This window comes from Platichthys flesus, chromosome 21 (genome assembly GCF_949316205.1).
Source record: "Platichthys flesus chromosome 21, fPlaFle2.1, whole genome shotgun sequence".
In the NCBI taxonomy this organism is placed as follows: domain Eukaryota; kingdom Metazoa; phylum Chordata; class Actinopteri; order Pleuronectiformes; family Pleuronectidae; genus Platichthys; species Platichthys flesus.
In genome coordinates, this window is record NC_084965.1 from 13,481,955 (window position 1) to 13,504,298 (window position 22,344).

Below are 22,344 nucleotides of genomic sequence, written 5' to 3' on the forward strand. Positions count from 1 at the left end.
CTTCACTCCATCCTCACATCATCCTTTATCTCGTTCGGTGCTTTTCACTCAGATTCATTCTCCGTCTGTGTCAAAGTTGCTTCTCTTTTTCTGCCCCCGAAATTGCCCAATATCCTTCCCAGAGCACTTTCACCCTCCAGTACCTGATGGCGTCTTTCATCGCAGGCAACATTCAGACACACACATATATATGCAAGCTTTGTATCATTGTGTAGACATAGATAATTACAAGGTGGGAAGATGGTTCATCTTTTTCTTTTTATTTACAACACACTGCAGTAACTCTGGACCTGCTCTCCACATGGTTTACAATCTTGCTCGTTGTGTTATGATCACAAAGCTCCTGCCTTCCTCGGAGCTTCAGAGGAGCCGGCAAGCAGCTGAATAATGGGGAAGTTTGACCAATTAAACAAAACACATATTTTTTCACTGTGCATAACATCAAAATGTCACTTTTTAAAAATCCACATGGCAAACAATGCCTCCATGTCAAGATAAATGACAATCAAAATGATGCGACTCCTGGCAGGGACCACTTCGATCCTTCAAGCACAATTCAAGTGGATGGCCCTTGCATTTTGATTTCTGCATGCACAGGTGAATAACTGATAGTGAAGATAATGGAGTAGGATGAAGGAGGTATAACATCAGTTAATCCACACAGTGCGTTGGCAGCCCGCCTCAGGACGAAGTGGACTGCGGGTTTGAGATCAATCCATCAGCCTTGAAGCGCCTCTGTGGTTTCAAAACTGTCATTGATCGAAAAGTCCTGAACCAGGGAACTGTGCCAACGAGCCGGACACACACTGTACAAGACATATCCACGAGAAACACCTTGTGCTATCCATAAGACCTTATGCATGGGACAGAGTCTTATTTAAAGAGGAATACTGTTCCAATGAAGTCCCGGCCCTGTTGAGAAAGATAAGCTTGAGTCTCTGTTTGAGTCAGAAAATCATAAATCCTCTTTTGTTAACATTTATTATTGCGTGACACGTGTCAATTCATTTCCATTCATCGCGTCGCTGCCTCTGAATAACTCCTGTTGGGCACAAAGTGAGTCTGCCTTCCTTGACCATGAGCAGTCTGTGGTCATGGATTACAAAACGCACCGGGCCAGAGTTCTAGCAGGAGTCCGCAGCCTCATTTCCATTTTAATTTCCTCTCCTGCCTCCTTCCTCAGCAGCTGAGGATCTTGATGAAGGCCCGTCTGAACTCGATGTTAAAGGTGGTGTAGATAATGGGGTTGAGGGCGCTGTTGACATAACCCAGCCAAGTGAAAGCACCGTAAAGTGCAGGAGGCACGTAGCATGTCCTGCAGTGGGTATTCAGGATGTGAGTCACAAAGAAAGGCAGCCAGCAGATGAGGAACACGCCTGGTGTGGAGAAAAGGATGAGAGGGAATTGAGGGTTGCAGGTGTTTGGAAAGGTAGGAAATAAATGAAGTGGAGCAAGGTGGTGAGGAGCCAGAGAAAACGTGAATGTGAAATGTGGGGAAGAATGTTTGCAGTGTAGATAAAAGGAGAGGAAGAGTTTAGAAATGTGAAGAAGATGGAGATTAGAAGAGAATGAGGGAGAAAAAAGAGAAAATTCATGTCAATAACAATCATAATTCATTTTTGCTTAATATAACTGAGCCGCTATATGCACAGCGGGTCTGTCAAGCTTTACATGTATTTATCTTCGAGGTTGAAACTATGTATGTGGAACAATATTTACCGGATTACTTTGTGAGAGTTTCAAACAAAAAGGCCTAAAATGTGAAGAATGGATTAAAAGTGTGTCTGCTCACGAGTCTCAAACATGAGCCTACAGTCTTTTGTGTCTCTTGTGTTGCCACATTTTACAATTTTTTCATGTCATTTAGCAGACGCTTTCAAATTTCAAATTCAGAGTGAAGACCTAGTTACTGACGCCTACATCCTGACTACAGCAACCCCTGCAGATAGGTGATGTCTGAATCCTGATCAAATACTGCAGAGAGACTGAGATTAAATAAAATGAAAACCATCATTAGCTGATAATATGCTAATCTTAAAGTGATAATTAGCTAACTACATAATCATTGTGTTGGGTTTTGAGCTGACATAAAAATCCCTGCGCAAACTGAACACATCCATTTTCTTGCATAATATATTTGTCTCCATGGAAATCGGGCTTGAAATGAGGCATTTAATTTGTATGTAATGTAATCAAAGAGAAAACTATTTCTAGAGGGAAATCTGTCCTTTTTATTAACGAAGTCACGCTTGTTAGAAAAAGCTAAAGAGGAATTAAAACAGGTTTAGCAAAGGTTCAGTTAAAACTCTATTTCAATTCCCTGCACTATTCAGTGGTATTAAGAACATTTCTTATACAGAAGCTGTTATGTATCATCAACTATAAATCCTGCAACTTTTAAATTCAAAGAGTTTAATTCGGGTCATCACAGGTCAACAATGATCATCTGGATGAAAATCAGATGGGAAGAAGGCTGTGTCGAGATCATCTTGTTTGCGTGCGTATGTATGTGTGAGTGTGAGTGTGAGTGTGAGTGTGAGTGTGAGTGTGTGTGTGTGTGTGTGTGTTTGTGTGTGTGTGTGTGAGTGTGTGTGTGTGTGTGTATGTGTGTGTGTGTTTATGTTTGTGTGTGTGTCTGTGCAGCCTTGTTATCAGCGACACCAGTGTGATGTCATCAGGCACCACTGATTCCGTTTTTGTGTCAGCAGGATCTATGCTGTGCCAGGGCTAACTGGACTAGGCTTCCAGCAACCTGGCTGATAATTGGAGCATGTGGAAGCTGTGTCAGGAGCTCCCGAGTGTGTGTGGACACACACTGTGAACCTGTAACCAGCCAGGACTTTTTTGGACATTTCCGCTTGATTTTTTTTCTGCAAATAATGCAGCAAATTCACATGAAGTAGGCAAATGGACTGGTATACCAACAGAGTCAGACGAGAGCAGGGAGGGTGAGTGAGAACATATGGTATGAAAAACAGAAAGAATTTTTCCGTATGTAACATCATTAAAATGTCCTGAATTGAGAGTTGTCATAGATACAATTTCATTTCCTCTCTCCACACAGCCTCTACTCACCAAGCACAATGGCCAGCATCTGCGTTGCCTTTTTCTCCCGCGCGTGCATGCTCCTGAATCGTGAATTGTTGGTGTGCAGGTGAGGGAGCTGCCGCAGTGCCGTGTGCGTTCGCCCGTTGGAGAGATCCCTCACCTCGCACCTCATCCTGACCGAGGCCTGTTCGTCCTGGTGGGTTTCCTCCGCCTCCCGCTCCCCCCGCTCCTGCTCCAGATCCAGCTCTGTGCGGCCGCAGGAGGCGTGGCTGATGCTGCAGTAGTTCTGCGTGTCCACCGGGGGCAGCCCTGAGTTCTCCACCGGGCCCGTCTTCGGGTGGTTGCGCCACAGACATCGTGAGAGCAGGTTGGGCTTGGAGGGAGCCAACGGCTCTACAGTCTGCTGTCGACACAAAAGGAACATGAATATCAGGAGATGCATTAATGCACATGTCTACTTACATTAGTTAGATATTTGTTTTATTGTAATAAAATGTTATGTCATTAGCTGCACTAATCTCTATATATGTATGTATGTTATCAATCAATAAAATGACTCTCAGCACAATGTTCTGGTTGTCTGTGCTGCAGCTTTAATATTTTGTGACCAGCTAAAAGGTTATATACACATATTGGATCAATTAGCTGCTAAAGAGATTACGATTTTTTCTAGAAGTTGGTCAGCAAATCAATTATTACAGCTTCAAGTGTACGTCTTCTACAGTGGAATCTATTCAGTGATTGCTTTCGTTTTATTCTGCTTTGACTTTATGTGGAACGTTTGGAAGCAGAGTGGTACTTCCATCATCTTTTTTAAATCACAGCTGGACAGTTTATGTTCAACACAAATCCAAAAATGTGACTGTATAGTATTCGTGCATTACCCTTTGTGCATTACCCTTTAATGCAATAATTCATTTTCTATTGCTTTTTCCATTGATCTATTGCAGCAGCACATACTTTCTTTACTTTTCTTAATTCAGCAGCTACAGCTCCAATGAGACATTTTCCTTTGGTGAAGGAGAAACAAATCACTTCCATGCATTTCCAGTGCGGCCACAAACAGGAATTTTATTTTCATAATCTTTTCTTTCCCGCACACTCATTTCATCACGCGCTTTCCTCCAGGGGGAAATTACATTGTTATTCTCTCGGCCTTTCAGCAGTCTGGGCATTATGCAGGTGCAGAACTCTAAATCAGACCTTGCTCAGCTGATGAGTGACCAGGTGACGCAAGGCAACAAGCCGAGCTTCAGAATCCCGCTTCTTGGCTCCTCTCAGGCCCCTGGGCTGCGACCACACAGCGGAACAAGCAACTCAAGTGTGCATGAGCATACACACAGACAGACCCACATGAAAAGCTAAAAACAGAACCGCTTTGCCTCCCACCGTGTCACAATACGCCAACACAGTCAGCATGAGAGTTCGGCAGGAATTAGGCTACAGTGCGTTCATCAAAACTAGAGCGCTGACAAATCTATCCATGAATCTCTCAGTTGACTTGGAATCTGTAATTTAAAATGACACCTACCACTTTAATCCTTATAGGTGACAGGTCTTGCCTCGCCTTGGGAGTCTCTTCTTGTAGACAGGTCTCCTGGGGAATCAGATGGTAGTAAAAGATAGAAAATATATTCCAGAAAAAACCTCAACCCCCCCCCCCCCCCCCCCATCCCCACACTCCAACCCAGTCAGTTTACAGGTAGGCAATCGTTGTGCCATTTACTTGGAGCCTCATTGCTTCATCTCCATTTGGCTCAGAGGACGCTTTAAACAAATCTGGCAGAGTGTCCCTGACACGGACAAAATACATCAAGTGAATTAAGATTAATGTCTGATATGTTGCCATTCGCTCTCGCTGTTGAGCCACTGTGCGACTAAATTAAACCTCAGTGCAAAAATAAAAACCCGTCGCCTTTGAAACGTGGAGAAGACGGAACTGCTCCTTCCTTGTTTCAAATGTTCTTCCAGCCGACTGAGATCGAGTCACATTATGTTATTTCAAAACACGCTGAACTCTCTCAGCCAGAACAGCTCCAGGACTTGGATCTTACGATGGATGTCTCAACTCATGGATGAGATCCCACAACCAATTATCTGTAACCTGCTGTTAAAACAGAGCACTTGACTGCGCATCAGGGTGAGACAAAGAGGGAAAATGGGGTGGAAAGAATTCGACCAAATTACGCCAGAAAAACTATGAGGTGCCTGAGTTACTTTAATGCATTACCTATTTACGTCTTTTCGTACACCATATTTTAAGAATAAGGTAGATACAGCTGACTGGATGGATCCTTGCCTGTGCTTATTAAGATAGAGCCATCATTGGATGATAGATGTTAATGGGACAAACATTAGAGTGATGGATGTGATCAAAGAAATGACAGCGTGTGAGAGGAAGGGGCAGATTCTCACTAAGAACCAACCATCTAATGAAAAGTCCAACATTTGCACAATTTGCTGATAGAAGAAAATGGAAGAACATTGCTTTTCTAAGGACAATCTATAAAGCTTATTAAAACAATGACTTCTTTTTACACTGTCTTTTTAACTTGTGAGCAATACACTTTCTTTAGCCATGCTAGCATCACTTAAACCAAAATTTTACTTTCTGCTTGGTGCTAAGGTGAATATTAATTTGCTACGATGCTTAGTCAAACCCCGAATGCGAACACGGTTATATATTCACGAGACAAACGTTTAAAAAGAGTCTTTACTGTGTTTACAAGAAACGGCCATTTGAATGTTCTATTTAAGTCCTTGATCTTCCCAATTATATTGAATGTAACTTCATTGCTGACGTTTTCAGAAATCGCAAAAGCCAAGAAACCTAATTCGCTGACTTTCCCAACAGTATTATCTTTGCTCGCTGTTAGCCTTTATTGCACCACGTTAACCAACTGCTAGCTCGCTTATTCTTGGGTGTGTACTGCACTGTACTGTGGGAGGAAGTTCCCTCCATCTTTATATACAGTCGTTCGTTATCGGGGCTGAGCATCGGTCGGATGAATGGATACTTTATTGATCCCGAGGGAAATTTATGGAAAACATAACTGTATTCTGCTAGGCTGCTGACTTACTATATATAAAGATGCTAATTAGTGAATGTTTCCCTGCTTATTTAAGAAGGGTACTTCATCATCCCGGTGAACACAGACACTCACAGCCTGTAAGCTTTGCCATTGTAAGGATTTTAGCAGGGTGACATTAGCATGATATCACCTTTCTTTCCTCCTGCTTTTTCCCCCTCAGAAACTGATATTGTATAAATGATCTCTAAGGCGTCACAGAACACACTCCTCCTGATGATTTGGACTATTTTTAACTTGACATGTCGGTTTAATTAGCAACATCTTCAGATTTATACACTGACAGTGGTGTCGTCTTTAAAACCGAGCCGCATATTTACATTCTACATTTGGGCTGTGTTCGTCTGAATGGCTTATTGCTCTCAGCCTCCATTTATAGAAGAGTCTGATTCACTATCACACTGCTTCTCCCTCCTGTTCCAGCAAACTAATATTCCTGAGGTTCCTTTGACATCTCCTCCGATAAAAAGTGACTTATTATCGCGCTTATTAAAATTCAGCGTCTTGGCGAGGCCCTTTTTACCCAGTGTCTGCTCTTATCCCAGCTACGTGTCAAATTTTGTGCTGTGACGTTAACTCCGGCTCCGGGGCAGGTGATAGCGCTCGCACATTTTGAGTGTCTAATATAAAGGTGAGCTGTAATTTGTCAGTAATTACCAGTCTCCATAATATCTGTGAATGAGGTGGAGAGACTATCTGTAGAAGTTAAGAAGATAAGAGTCTAGAAAACCTTGCATTTAAGGAGACTAAGCCAATTAGGAGCCAAAAAAAAAACAACATAGCAGTTATTTCAAGCTTGAGTTTTCATCAGTTTCTTATAATGGGGTTTGTTACAGAGGATAATGGCTTTTCTCTCTACACCGCTCTCCCAAAACTGCATAAAAATAATCTGCTTCTAAATGTTTTCTCATTTCTAATTTGCTTCAACTTAAAATATATCAAATTTCAATAAAGAGTTAGTTTTCATACATAAAACAACAGCATATGTAAAATTACTGCCTAAACCAAATTGAGCCCATTACTCCCCTCTGTGTTCCAGGGTGCTTACAGTGTGTTTTGTATATGTTCAATCCTTAGGGATCTATGGGCTACTGTTACTAAAGCATTTTTGTACTTCTTTGTAACATTGTTTAGAGGTCAAACTGTCAAATGAAGAAACAATGAAGAGGAATAAACACCTGCCACGACCAGGCAACTTATCAATGCCTAATAACGTATAAAGAAATTACTTAATAATTGATTGACCGTTTAAGGGTATTAAAAGGAACATGTAAATATTTATGGGTTATTAGAAAGTCTTATCATAAATCAGAAATAGAAGGTGTCTCTCACGGCAGATGGCAGGGTGGAACCCGGCTGGATCTTTCTGCTGGCTTGGCCGAAGGCGATCCTCTTCCGCCTCCTCCTGAGGAAGACGTAGATGCGGATGTAGACCAGCAGCGTGACGATGAAGGGCAGGTAGAAGGACACCACTGAGGAGTAGATCACAAAGTCGGGGTTGGAGATGGAGCAAACCATGGGGTCATCTGAGGGAAAAGAAAACAAACAAACAAATATTACACCGAATAACCTCCAAATTACAGTTGAATTAAAGAGACTCCGACGATCCAGGCGCATGTTCTACATCTTAAAAATGACCTAGGTAACTTGTCCTCTTTTCGAATTCTGTGTAGGTTCACATCTATACGGTGCTGCACACTCACTGCCATGACTGTGAGAAGGAGGTGTGATTGATTTGACCATAATTGCACCATGAATTCAAGATAAGGGACTATTTGACATAATAATTATAGACTGTAGCACAATTTCTCAATCACAATTCATGAGTTAAATATCTATTAGATGATGGCGCTGTAAATGGAAGCGAGATGGGCTCTAGGAAATATATGGTGCATGTCAGGGGCATGAATAAACTGAAAAATGATTTACCTCTGCCTGGATGTCCTGCTGGATCAATACCACACACCTCACATACCACAATACACACTGAGAAGGTATCTGGGACAGACAGAACCAGTTCCCTTGTTAGATTCACACATGTTTAGTTTTTTTTTGGTATTTTATGTTGTTCTTTTTCCTCATTTCATTTACAGGATGTAAAAGCATCCTGTCCCTATGCGACCCAATGTGACCCCCCCCCCTCCCCCCCCCCTCTGCTGATGCGTGGTTGCATACTGACAAAACAGCGGGATTCCTCTCATCACCAGCCATTGTTTTGCACTGGTCGTAAGTGGACTAAACCAAATGCCAGTATCTGTGAATCCCTTTACATTGTTTCTGACTAATGCTCTTAATTGTGTGCAAGCAGTGATGCATCTGTGCTACTGGTTATTGAAATGAAAATAGCTACTGTAGATGTCCACTATTTTTGTTGAGTCGTGGATTATCCCTGTTCCCGCATCACAATGAAAAGTTTGTGCAAAATTTCCTTTTTTGCAGAACATGAATGAAAACACGCCTCAGACGACGATGAAATCCATCCGCAGCGTAAATATCCTGTATTACAACTCAATCGTAGCTGTGTCCCGATTCAGCAGCTGCATTTGAAGACTGACTGTGTCACAGCGACGTCCAGGCCGTCCCATTTTGAATGCTCCTCCAAATGCAGCTAAAAAGCAATGATAGCTCCATTGGGTGCATCCTTCTCTGGCCAACATATCCGAGGATTCATCGCAGTGGTTCAACATCTGATGTTTGCTCTTATAAAAAGTAGATATCAATCTACAGCTCAACCGGACAGCTAACACATGTTAAAAAACCAAAGGGGACATTAAAACTTCATCGCCCTGTCCAACTACAGCTCCGTTGCTAGGCAACAGCGGTAAGGACGGGTGAAGGTGTTGACGCGGATCACGGGAATCCCCCGTAGACCGGTTTCATTTCGGTTCAGCCTTCATCTGCTGTGTAGGCCCTTTCTGTCCGAAGAGCTGACGTTAAATATTTCAACTGGGAAGTTCAATGCATTATTTGAACAGGGTTGAAAGTGTCTTTTTGCCATTAAACTTATTTTCAACCGTTTGATGCCAAGTGAACCGACATGCAAACAACTTGTGTGTAGCTTTCTGAATTAGTTGAATTGATGTGTATTGATTGTCTTGTATTAATAATGATCTTGTCGGGTTGTGATTGCCAGAGTCTGAGCTGACCTGTGGTGTTGAAGCCAAACAGCAGGGGACAGGACACAGCGAAGGCCAGGACCCACACAGTGGAAATCATCACAGAGACCCTTTTCTTGGAGTTATGGGTAGTGTTGTACAGGACGGGCATCACCACAGCTGTGTACCTGCCAGGCACACACACACAAAAACACACACACACACACACACACACACACACACACACACTCCAATTAGTGTCAGTCCAGTTGTGAAAATGTGCGCAGGAGATCAGTGGTGACATTTCAATGAGGAGAAAAGTGCTGATATGATACTGTAGAGTACAGTAAAAGGGAAGGATAATGAGAGGGAGGAAGAGAGCGTCCCTGAAAGGAATTGAGCTTTGGGGATTGCCAAGAAATACACCGCTGTGAGACAGTGAATAATACGAAGACCAACAATGGAGGAGCAAACCAGGCATTTCTATTCAGAAATAATATGGTTATCCAGCAATAAAACAAGTGGAGCTCTGATTTAACAGTTAATCAGCACACCACACCAAAAGTGTATAATGAGCCTGTTAAAAAAAAAAGGATGGTTCAGCTTTGGCTCAGAAGTTGCAGCAATTATACTGGACCCCGACCCAAAATGGATGTGATGTTATGTTGTTCAGTGCCAAATAACTGCCATGACTGTTTATCCTCATCGGACTAATTACTCTGGTTCTTCTCAGGCCAAAACGCAGGGGCGAAACCCGGAGCCAAACACACACAGGCGGCGACTAAAAATACTCCGTCTTCACCCTGCTTCCATTCTGCTGTCTGCTTAAATAAACCCTGAGACAATAAAGCGGAGCGCCGAAAAAGAATGTGTTGCGCATGGTTTATTGATCAAGCATTGTTTGGAGTCGTCTGAGGGATGAAAACAAGGTTCCTCGGCTTGGTCGCTACTCAAAACACGACCTGTGCTGCGAGTCCTATACGCCAGAACTTCCTCTGTGATGTTCTTACACTGCCCTTCATTTAAATCTGCAACAAATCCTTGCTGCAGCGTGTGCACTGAACTTGTAAATAAACCACACAGAGACAAAGGTAATGCCGGTGTTGTACACGATCAAAGACACAAAATGCCGCCGGGGCTTTGCACTCATTAAGCACCACACAAAGCCGGTGATACTGCAGCTGCGTTGTTGACTCGTCTAATAATCAATCTCAGGGAACCACAGGGGCTCCGCATAACTTCATCCCTCAGAAGCAAATTATGGGCTGGGCACAAAAGCACTGCAGGACAAACATATGAGTCAGGAGTTGTGTTAACAAAGGCAATTAATGGTCCAACAGAATGTGCTGAAAGTGTATATGAAGCGCAGATAACCAGTCCCCACACAGACATATTGTTGCTGCGAGGTCATACATTGAGCGGCTGAGTGAAATATCACTGTCATGTCTTTCCGAAAACATCCCCTGCAAGAGTTTGAAAAGTTCTGAAGAAGAGGAGTACTCATTTTTACAAACCAGCGAGGAGCAACAAAAAAAAACTGAATCAGTGGATGGAAAATTTTTTCTAAACTGTTGTGCTGTGTGTGGTCTCCTCCTCCAGCATGAGCACTGACATCTGTTAGTGTTTTATAAGAGTGTGAGTGATGAGTGTAAAAAGCTTATAGTTCATTCTCAGGCTTGGCTGCATTCACCTGGGGGGGTTAAAAAACAGCATTGTGTATCTAAGAAGACACATCCTAGTTCCCATTAAAGGAACGTGTCCTGAACTGCTCTAATCACTTTCCTCAGACTGTCCATCGCTGCAGCTCCTCTTTTCAGCCTCTGTCTGAAACACTTGGATTTAGCTCCTGTCTCTTTAATGTCCCCCTCCCGATAAATTCCAGTCTTCTCTGATTGGCCAGCTGAACTACTCTGTTGTGATTGACCTGGCTTTATTAGGGACAGACGCTGCTATGGCTGAATTAACGACCGGACAACTGACGAGGTGTTTCAGCAGCTTCAGGATCAGTGTTGTCTGTCCGGGAGAGAGGAGCTCCCTTCACAGTGGACCTTTGACTTTTTAACTTTTAACCTTTTATATTCACAAAACACCTTTAACACACGAGAAGTCCGTCATATGTGTCCTTAAAGACCCCGAATCCTGCCGGGGCTCCTGCTCTCATTACGGCTGCAGCTTTAACTTGCTTTAATTTGTTTGGGGTCATTTTCATTTAGCACAGTTCTATTTGGGAAACAGTTCCACGTGAGAACAGTACAAAACGGGAATAATTAGGTTTTAAAACTGACGTCGGCCCTCTAGTTGACAGGTGCACATTAGGCATTAATAGAGGCCCACTGCAGTGGTACAAATAGCTTTACAAATGTGCAATTAAATCACCAAAAGCCAACAGATGCTGAGTATAACTGGGACTGTGGGCAGCTGCACGCTTTGCCTGGATGGGAATCCAGCTTTACACATGATAACATCTTCTGGAAGCACACAACAGAAAGTCTTATTAACTGCAGGCGCAGACAAGTACTCCTCCTCCGTACGCGCTCTTCAGATACAAACAACGCCACATCGTTTATTCTCCCTCTCTGGATCTGAACTGCGGGTTGTAAGTTCAAAGACCCTGCAGAGCTATTAAATATTAAATGTGACACAACAAGAAAAACTAAGCCAATAAATAATGTATGGTGAAGAGGCACATCTACGGTCAAGGTTTGAACTGATGCCGTTGCTCCCTCGTTAATGCAAACATGATGCAAGGCAATTAGATGTAAACACACTCAAGTCTACGTAAACCCTTGACATTGAATCTTCTTATAGGTCCTCACTTAGACACACATGTATCATGACGATATGATGGGAGAAGCCCCTTATGGAGAGTGATCGGAAAATATTGTCTCAGCAGAGAAGATATTGTGTTGAAATATCTATGAGACGAGGTGAAGAGAAGAGTACGAAATGGAAATCTCACGAGGATGTTATTTGCATCAGGGATGATACACGATTACAACACGCACACACACACACACACACACACACACACACACACACACACACACACACACATAAACAACACACACAGAGCAAGCTTTTGTGTCTCAATGACGTCAGAGGACTATAATTGACTTGAATTGATAACCCACTCAAACATTAAATATAGTTACTTCTTGCCTAATCCGAGCATAAACCTTATTATACCCTTGACTTTAACCTAAACAAACCCAAAGCTAACATAACCTAAATCTTACCTAACCCTTACACATGTCTTCACCTTAAAATGTAATGATTTACATTATGAGGACTTGTTTTTTGTCCCCATGAGGAACACAACTCCCCATAATTTGACTGTGTCAACAGCTTTAGGTCCCCACAACATATGCAATCATTGGACCACACACACACACACACACACACACACACACACACACACTCACATGGCACACTCACCTGTCAATGCTGATCGCACACAGGTTGAGGATACTGGCGGTGCACATCATCACATCCAGCGTGACAAAGATGTTACAGTAGAGCCGGCTGAAAAGCCAGGCACCGCCGACCACCTGCACAGGACACACGGGCAGATTAACGACGCACACGTTTCTCTTCCCCATCTTAACCGTGAAGTGTGAAGCACCTCGCCAGCGCACACGTCAATGCACTCATGTGGCAGGAAAGCAGGGGAGCAGGAGAAATGTGCACACGAGAAATGGTTTGGCTGATTTTACATCAAAAATAAATATCCTGCCGTGTTCTCCTTCATATACCCAACTCAGCGTTCATGCTAATAGGGGTATTAATGAGAATAATTTATGCATGATTAAGCACATATGTTGAAGTGGTCAAGCGTAAACTGTGATGATAGCACCATGATGGACGACATACTTGATGTTGTAAGCATGTAATGAGAGTGGAGATAGAGACCGTGTCAAACACAGGGACTGAAAGTCATCCCATTAACCCCCCAGCTAAACCAACAACAGCCAAACGCCCAACGTCTCCACCTCAACCCCCCCCCCCCCCCCAAGAGCCCAGCTCAGATCGACAGGCTTTCTCTTAGGCTTCGTAATGCCTCGTAATAACTGTCTGACTAAGATGAATGGGATCCAAGCTCCAGCGCCTGTCAACTGAGTCTCTTAAATGTGGAATGGGAATATACGCCTACCTACACACACAGAGAGAGAGAGAGACTGCAGGCGCGCACACACACACACACACACACACACACACACAAACACACACCTCAAAATAACTGTATTCTATATACCCATATGTGGTCATTCTGATTTGGCTTTTGGGCACTTTTTACACTTAAAAAATGTGTTAACTTATCTTGGTCGGTGCCAAAACATCTGTTGTGAAACTCTCCTCTGTTTCTTTTCGAAAAAACTATCTGTGTTAGACCCGGCTGACGTTATCCGAAAATTGCTTAAGATATATTTTTTGCCTTTATTTGGTGGTGTCAGTGGAGAGAACCTGGAAAGGTGGGGAACAGAGGAGGGGGATGACCTGCAGTAAATGATTCGACCAGTTGGGAACAAAAACAGGGAGACACTGTGTCCATATGACATGAGGCCTAAACCTGAGCTCTTGTTTCACCTGAGATTTGGGTGTTCAGCGGGTACAGACCTAGGAATGACCAAACCAAGTTACATTATAGGAGCTGCAGGAACCAGCATGTACAGTAATTGGAGCTAAATCCACACCGTGTCCCAAATCCACACCACATGGTGTTTCTAATCAGGAGTTCACTAGAGAAGAGACGAGAATCATTACATTCAAAGGAGTGTGTTTATCTCTTTGGTGCACACACACTATTGATCCATGATAAACTACAAAAAAAGGAAAAAACAAACAAGCTTCTCACAGCCGGAAAATAAATAAATAAAACATTTCAGGTGGTTTGAAAAGATCTTAGATGATAAAACCCGGTCAGAAATGTTTTTTTAAAAGAACTAGTTGATTGACATCTTCTGGTGCACCACATGCAGACTTTCCTGTTGTTACAAATGCTCAAATTGATGCTATTTTGTATTGTAGTTGCAACTAATACACTTTGACAGTAAGTGCAGTATACATGTTGCACTGCACCAGTTTGAATTGTGGAGCTGGGACGCAGCGTAGGGATAATAATCAGGAAATCTCAGCCTGTGCATCAATCTGAATTCTTCTCTTCTTGATCTCTCTCTCTCAGATGATGGAAGCTCAATACGTAATCATCAAGTTCTAAGTTTAGCATCGCTTAAAATCAAACGCACCTTTGTTTACAGATGATCAACCCTCTTCGGCAAACTTTTTACTGGCGACAAAAATTACAAGGCGGCATGTTTAGTTTTCATATGACCTCCTTCCTATACGGTGACTTAATCATAGACGATGATATAAGGCCCTGGAATTGATCTGAAATCAAATCTTGTGCAAAATGTCTAATCATGAAATTCAAAACAACGGTAATTCTAAGGTCGCCAAATTGCAACCAAACATGCCTGACACTCGTGACAGATGTTCCCTGCCTCCATGTTGTCTCACTCATATATTTTGGTCGTGTCTGAGAGTGGAAAACTTATTTCACAATCATTTCACAAATATTACAACCGGTAATCCAATCATCCCCCCGCAGATTTTCATATTTGTTTTACACCTTTTGGATAAATCGCTTCCCCAATCATCAACTTCACGGCCGGGAGGTAGAATTTATTTTCGAAAAGTTTTACAGTGGCTGGCAGCTCCCAATCATTTATACAAAGAGTCCAATTTGCTTTTCTACAAACCTGGTGACACGAGTTCAATATAAATCTCACATTTTTAGCTTGTTTGTTTGTCTGTCTGACTTTCGCCAGCATTACTCAAAACTTGCTGAGCATATTTTCATGAAGGTTTGTGGAGGGGTGGAGCATGACCTGAGAAAGAGCCCATTTATTCCTCGAGCTAGGATTAGAACTTCAAAAAGGCTAAATGGGGGGTGGGGGGGTGGGGGGGAGAGAGTTGGAGCATTTCATGTCACTGCACTGTTCTGTGATTGAAGGACAATAACAAGTCGGGGGGCTAATGTGTATTTATGAGACAATTTGTATTAAAATTATCTCTCTGGGGGATTTCATTTAATGCATTAATAAAACTGTGATTAATCTTGTCATGGACAAAAATCCATGAATGGAGCAGTCAGCATTCAACATCATTGTGGACAGGACTCGGTCACTGCTGCCAATGCAACTACTTCCCTCAGATATAAGTCATAGATCACCTGCACCATGCAGAGATCAGGTGGCTTGCTCAAGGGCATACCCAATACCTGCTGAGGGTGGGAAGAGCGATACTCATTTTTTCCTGCCAGAACACATTGGCAGAGGCAAACCCGAAACCCCGCGGTCAAAACAGGTTAATCTGCCGTCCTTCAGATTAGAGCTCACAGGGTGATGGTGCTTGCACTGCCAGTCCTGGGAGTTAAATGGCTTTGCCTCTGACTCTGATCTAGTGTGTTTCTTCCTGACCTTTGCATTCTTTTTAAATTAATGAGCATTGTACTTTGGTGTCATACTACCTTTCAATGACCCTTTCCTAATGGGATTGTAAATCTGACTTTGAAACTCAAGTGAAGAGTTACACCCTGAAATGAGAAACGGAGCACACGGTCTAACAGCATGACTGCTTGCAGGGAAGTTGAACTCCTGACTGAATCCCGCCGAGGTGCCTGGGTTACTTCATTTACCTTTAATAGGATATAATCTTCTTTAATTTGTCCGACTCTGCTCTCTGAGTGTGTTCATTTCTTTTCTGGTTGACCTGTGGTTGGAACCTCTGCCCGCTGTGATAAATGATGCTTTCTGATGATAGTGTGCAAACTCGGAGCAGCAGGGTGGCTGCTTAAACACGACTCGACTTCAAGCAGCTGATTTTTAGATCCGGTGAGAAACGCACTTGGACTCCTCCATGTTTCGAGTGCCGCTTTCACACATAAAAAACACAACATCGGATTGATCGGGTCAGATGTATTCACAAAAATAGGGTAATCTCCGTAACTTTCAGGTGAGGGCTGGTGCCTGGGTAGAGGCAGGACATCAACAGCGTCGACCTATTTGAACAAAAGCTCTTCCATCTCATTATCTTTTCGAGGAGAGGTCTGTGTCAGGTTCATCTACGTTTATGGCACCTTATTTTCATCCTGACACATTTGTATCACAGTTTTTTACGTCCGTCACGTGTTAGGGTTAGAAACATGATCAACCAGCCGTCTCGCCGGCTTATTATTAATTACCGGGATGTTTTTCTTCTGTTATCTCACATGGGGCTGGCAGGATAACTGACTCTGACATTTGCATTGTCACTACAGTGCTGCTTGGACTTCAATTTTCTGCCGTAACGATCTACGAAAACCAACTAACCAAGTGAACCTGACAGGCTTTCTGTTTTCGGGCCTTAACTCCCCCCAAGCCCAATTTGTTTCCCTGATTACACGTGCAGCATACAAATTAAATAGATAGCCCAGCCAACGTGACCAAACCCAAAAGTCTGATTTGTGTTTGTCTTGTACTCATGCACAGTCCCTCAGGTCAGGTCTGAGAGCAGCAAATGGATGCATGTGCTTCTACAAACAGGGCACCTCTTCTGTGGATCCAAGAGGGTCAGCAGCACTGGTTGGTACTGGTTGCCTTAAAGGTATCAAAATGAAACTCACATGTTGCCAGTCGCTTCCTTCTAATTTGAAGCTCAAACAATTATCTCCAGCAGATGAAGTCACATTTTGTTCATATTCAATATATCCTTCAGTAATTATGTATAATCTGCATGAATAGTGAAGCCCTGGCCTGGCTAAACTACCTTTCATCATCATTACTGTCATCCTATCACCCACATAGTTGTCACTACATAATAAGCTCCAAATGACCTTCGTCCTTTTCTTGCCTGACTCCAGCTTCTTTTTTCATTGCAAAAGTCCACTTTGTCTCCCAGGCAGCGCGCGGCCCTTTCTCCTCTCGTATCCTCTCTATTGTGAGCTCCTCATTTACTGCCAAGTAACTTGGTTTTAATCACCTCCTCATCCCCTGTAACTCTTATACAACCCCTCAGCTTTTCTTACCGCTGTTTTCCTTCGCAATTCTCCATCAGTTTCTCCCAACTACCGTATGCAGGTGCCAGGGGCTTTCAAAAACTGAAAATCAATATCAAAGTTCTTATTTGATCAAATGATATCCAAATGTATGTTTTTTGGTTGAGGGGAATAATAGGATTACAAACTGGAGTAACTCTTTTAACCCCCCAGTTAAGCCGACTCTATGGAAGACCACAGGTAACATGGTAATGTTTCTAAGAAATCTATGAATAAATTAAAACATATTCAATTAAAAGATAAATCATTAGGATTCATGAGCGGAATTCAAATCAATCAATAAATAGTTCAAATTAAAAAGGTTTTAACAAAAACAACAGAAAAACGTATCATTATGAACACAATTAATGCACTTCTAAAGTGCACATAAAAAAGGAAAAATAAATAACTGGATCCCCTCATTTACATATCTGAAATCATTTTAATTAGTTTGTGATAAGCTATTTATTAACAGCTGAACTTAATAGTTAAAGGTAATTGGTGAGCAGATTACACTTGAGGGTTCTAAAAGGAGCAGCTGAACCGTTGAGCTAAAATACTGAGAGTGATAATGAGGCTACGTGTTAGAAATAGTGAGCAAGCGTTGAAAGATAACGTAATTAAATAGTGAGTAGGTAACAGTTGAAAGCTCTGTAATGGATTCACTGTGGATCTGGTGAGTTAAAAGAATGAACGGCTAAAGTACTTAGCTCCCAAAAAACAGCCAGGCTATGTTATAATAGTTAGTGGTAAAAGTAATGTGTTACAGCTCAAGTAGTTAGCTAAAGGGATAAATGGTTGGAGCTGCTCAAATAAATTATATATATGTTTTAGTGGATTTATGCCGGGTGGTAGTGTGGGAAGTTGCCCAAGAACAATCTAATCTGAACCGTTTAAAAACAATAATTTCATGTTAATATCTTTGTATATGTGTAAAAGACACATTCGGATCAAGACGGATCATGCAAGTGGGAGGGTGTCGGGATGTGCGGGCACGTTAGGCAAAGAACGTGTGAGAAGTTCTTCAGATCATTGCTGAGACGTTGTGAACACAGACACTCCTCACCTCCAGGTACACGGCCCAGGGCATCACCAGCAGCGCCACCAGCAGGTCAGCCACGGCCAGGCTGACCACCAGGTAGTTGGTGGTGGTCTGAAGGGAGCGCTCCCTCACCACGGCCATACACACCAGCACGTTCCCGAACACGATGGCCAGGATGAGCAGGGAATACAGCATGGCGTAGTAGTTATGCTCCCCATTGTCCTGCTCGGCTCCCTCCGAGCTCTGGTTCCGCTCGTCCCATCCGAGGCGCTCCGACTCGTTCCAGAGCCGCTCAGCGCTACTAAACATCTCCATGGAGACGCCCCTGTGACATGGGAGGTGATATGTTTGGCAGACCTATCAAAGGAAAAGAGCAGACGTCACATAACTTCCTCTTTTTTTGGGGATTCACATGCAGACACAGACATCATTTCTCATTAGTCAGATGGAAGTGCAGCATATTGGCCATCAGATGACAGTGGCAGAGGCCTTCTGGGAAATTGGCTCCTAGCACTACAGGCAGATGAACTGATAAATAAAATGGTTGAGATGCCTCCCGGCAGTGATGCTCCTTGCCTGTGGATCACTTCTGTCGGCTTCACCCTGGCACGAGTGTTTCCCCTCTGAATGGAAAGCGGAAGCACATATTGATGCCTCCTTGTGATACTTATGGAGTCAATCAACTTCATATGAGACTCAGCAGATATCCATGCTCTTAACGGCAAACTTTCATCAGCATTGCAATCAATTAATGATGGTTCCAGTCAGCCTTTAAAATGTAGCCCCCTTTCCTTCCCGTAAATGGTTTCAGACACGTCTAACCAAGACACAAACTACTACGCAGAGATGGCAACTTTAATGAGGGGCTGGCTGCGTGCCGCTGAGCATTGTCAGTGAGGTTAGCTCATTGGGGAGGGGGTAATAACTCCGTGCTGCCGCCCTGAGAAGTCCGCTTGGCTCCGGTCCCGGCCTCAGCTCCTTGCACTCCATCCTTCCCTCATTCATTCCCAATCCCCCTATGTGGCACGAGTCCAGATAACAGTGCTGAGGCAATGCTCAATCCCTGAGTCTATAGATGGTAAATAAACGGATCCATCTTATCCAAGCTCCTCTCTCTCTGTGACAGAAAAAGTCGGAGAAACCAGGGACATCTTTAGACTTGGCTCGAACCCAGGAGCCTTGTAAAGATGTCCTCAGTCTATAATTCCGCTCTTTCCCTGCAAAGGCTGCAGTATCATGTTATTGAGAATCTGGAGAAGCAAAGATACACCAGACGCCAATCACCTTGATCAGCCCTGAGTTTGGCACAACATTACATGCGACAGAACAGGAGGAAGATGAATCATTAAACATGTAAGCGTTACCATATCCATGCACGCCCACAACATATATGCAAACACTCCTTTTTAGTCTGATGTATCTTGTTTAGTGATACAAGGTTTCATGGAGCTGCAGTTAATGGTCTGCTGAAGGACTAATACAAATTGTTTCCCCCTTCACTCGATTGTTGCCTGGACCTGTGTCTCCTATTAACCTCCAGCAGTCACTGCTAATGTGAAGTTCTCTGACCTTCAAGTGGGCATCACTAACTGCTTGCACGTGCACACCCTTACTTAGTGTGTGCGCTCCTTTAATTGAGGGAAAGGAGAGTGTTTCACTGTATTTACCCACAAAGAGACCTAAAGAGAACTCAAGAATAATAATTGGGTATCATTTAATTTGAGGTTACGCTCACATGAGGTAATTGGTTTTCCTCCATTTTAATTTTAAGTCTGGAAATGCTTAACAGCTGCCAGGGAATCAAACCTTTATCGCAAAATACAATTAAAACTGATAATCGGAGCACGTTATCATGCTTCAAAATCATGCATCGACAGATTGGGTTCAAATGAACGTCCAGTAGCCAAACGCTGAGGACTAATTACACATAAAACGCATTTTCTTTGGCTATGTGATGACCGACCAGAGCGCACGCAGGATGGCACAAATAGGAAACCAATCAGCACAGACCAATTCAACAAACAAACAGTGGACCAAATGCAAATAAAAACATACTTTCGACCGTGCGTAAAGGCAGAACAAAAACACCAGATACCTGTTTCTTTTTCCCAGTGGAGGATTCATCAGATGCCACAGAGGAAAAGCATCATCCGCGCAGAGTTAAAAGTTGTCCGGTCACCGCGTCCGGAGCTGCGAGGCGAGCGGAAGGAGCGGGAGGAGCGCTCGGTCGGTGCCATTGCACACGGGTGAATGTGGAGGTGTGCGTCTCTCAGATGGATCTCGGCTTCGATAGAGGTGAACGATAAACACGCGCAATGCTCAGTGGCTACGTGACAGCCGCTAACACACGCGCCTCGAGCTTTTTACACTTTGATTGTGCCGCCTGCGCTCACCGGTGGCGCGCGTATGTGGTCGAGTGGAGGCGTCAGGTGGCGCCTTCCTTCGCGTAAAAGTGATGCAGTGGCGAATTAATGTCACCAATCCTTACAACCACATCCATCACTTCATCATGAATACGATCTTTTTTTTCCACTCGTTCAGTTAGGAGTTATTATAGCTGCATGGATTGCGCTGACATCATGCCCCATGGCTGTATTCCTCAGTATGACCCTGAACCAGTCTGGGTCGGGCTTGGCTGGAAGTGTCATTCGCATTAAAAATAGTCTAATGTTGACCTAATAAAACCAGTAAATAAGGCCACTCTGGGTCAATGCTTGAAAGAAATGTATAGATGTGTCCTACATGGCTCTACAAACCCCCTTCCTGCAAGGAAGTGAGAAAAATAAATCTCAGTGCAGATGAAAAAATGTCTTATAGGGTGTCCACACTCCCAGCAAACCTGCTCTGTTCTGCCATCCTCCACATGACATTTTAAGGTAAGAACCCTGCATGGGTTCCTCCAGCACATGACCCAGCCAATGAGACCGAACCAATGAACCAAGGGAAGGTGTTATTTCTTTCTTCCAACTTGCACAAGTACTCCTGTTATGTTGTTTAAGACTTTTCTCTGGCTCCCAATTGTATGCACAATGGAGGGTTTTATCATTAACATGTCTCTTGTTTCCAAATGTCTTTAAGATATGGCAGCAAAAGCAAAGCCACATTGTAGATATGATAACAACGCTGGAGATTGATAAACTGCTCTTTGTAACCACAACACCTGACAATCTGAACCGTTCGTTTTTCACCATGAACCCGCAGTCAGTTTGCGTTCCAGCTCATCTGGAAGTGGCCACACTGTCCTTGGTGCTCACTGGAAATTTGACTCATCCTTCATCTCAATGGCGGCACTCTGGAAAATGTGTCCTGTGCCGGGCAGAGATGGAGAGAATCCTAATTCATCGCACTGTAAAACTGGCAGGAATCCGTGCATTTGTAACTTGACAGGACTGAGGCTGTGCTGCTGAATTCTGACTTGGGATGATGTTGCAGCACAAAAACTGCTCCTCCACTCATTCAACAACTAAAGACAGATTTCCCTTCACCTCCATTTATGCACACTCTGCAACATTCAGAGAATCAATCTCAGTCTCTCCTACATGAATGGAAGCATCTGGAGGTGTATAATGCTTTTGTATGCTCTGAAATTGCTGTTGCCTTACTGGCGTGGTGATTTATAATGTATGAGAAGAAGAGAAAGGGGAATGTGTTCTGGATTAAAAGCATGTCCAAGCTGCTTGTCCGTCCTCTCATGACCTCCAGACCGAGATTATAAACAGAGCATTTAGCCCTTCAGCCACCCCCGCGCACAAACACACACATGGACACACACACGCACACACACACAGACACCTGCTATACAATTGATGCTTTGCAAACAGCTCCTCGGGGGTGGATATATGGGAAGGTGGAGGGGACAGTGGCAGTACCCTCTGACTGAGTGATGTGCAGACCTTGTGTCAATCCAGGTCTTGACAGCTGCTCACAGATCTGTTTCTTAAAAGGACCTGTAATTGTCTGGAGTAATACCAGTGTGAAGGTCAGGCCTGAGAGCGCATC

At 43.4% G+C, this 22,344-nt stretch overlaps 1 protein-coding gene across 1 annotated transcript; it reads right to left on the reverse strand.

The window, feature by feature from the left end:
- Positions 1-261: 261 nt before the first annotated feature.
- Positions 262-20,561, reverse strand: drd3 (dopamine receptor D3). The gene is made up of 8 exons (XM_062379606.1): positions 20,441-20,561; positions 18,370-18,702; positions 12,668-12,780; positions 9,284-9,420; positions 7,470-7,663; positions 4,580-4,645; positions 3,076-3,451; positions 262-1,376 (listed from the first exon to the last, which is right to left on the reverse strand). Exons 2-8 carry the CDS (start codon positions 18,658-18,660, stop codon positions 1,180-1,182), a joined length of 1,374 nt encoding a protein of 457 aa, XP_062235590.1. The 5' UTR covers positions 18,661-18,702; positions 20,441-20,561; the 3' UTR covers positions 262-1,179.
- Positions 20,562-22,344: the final 1,783 nt, after the last annotated feature.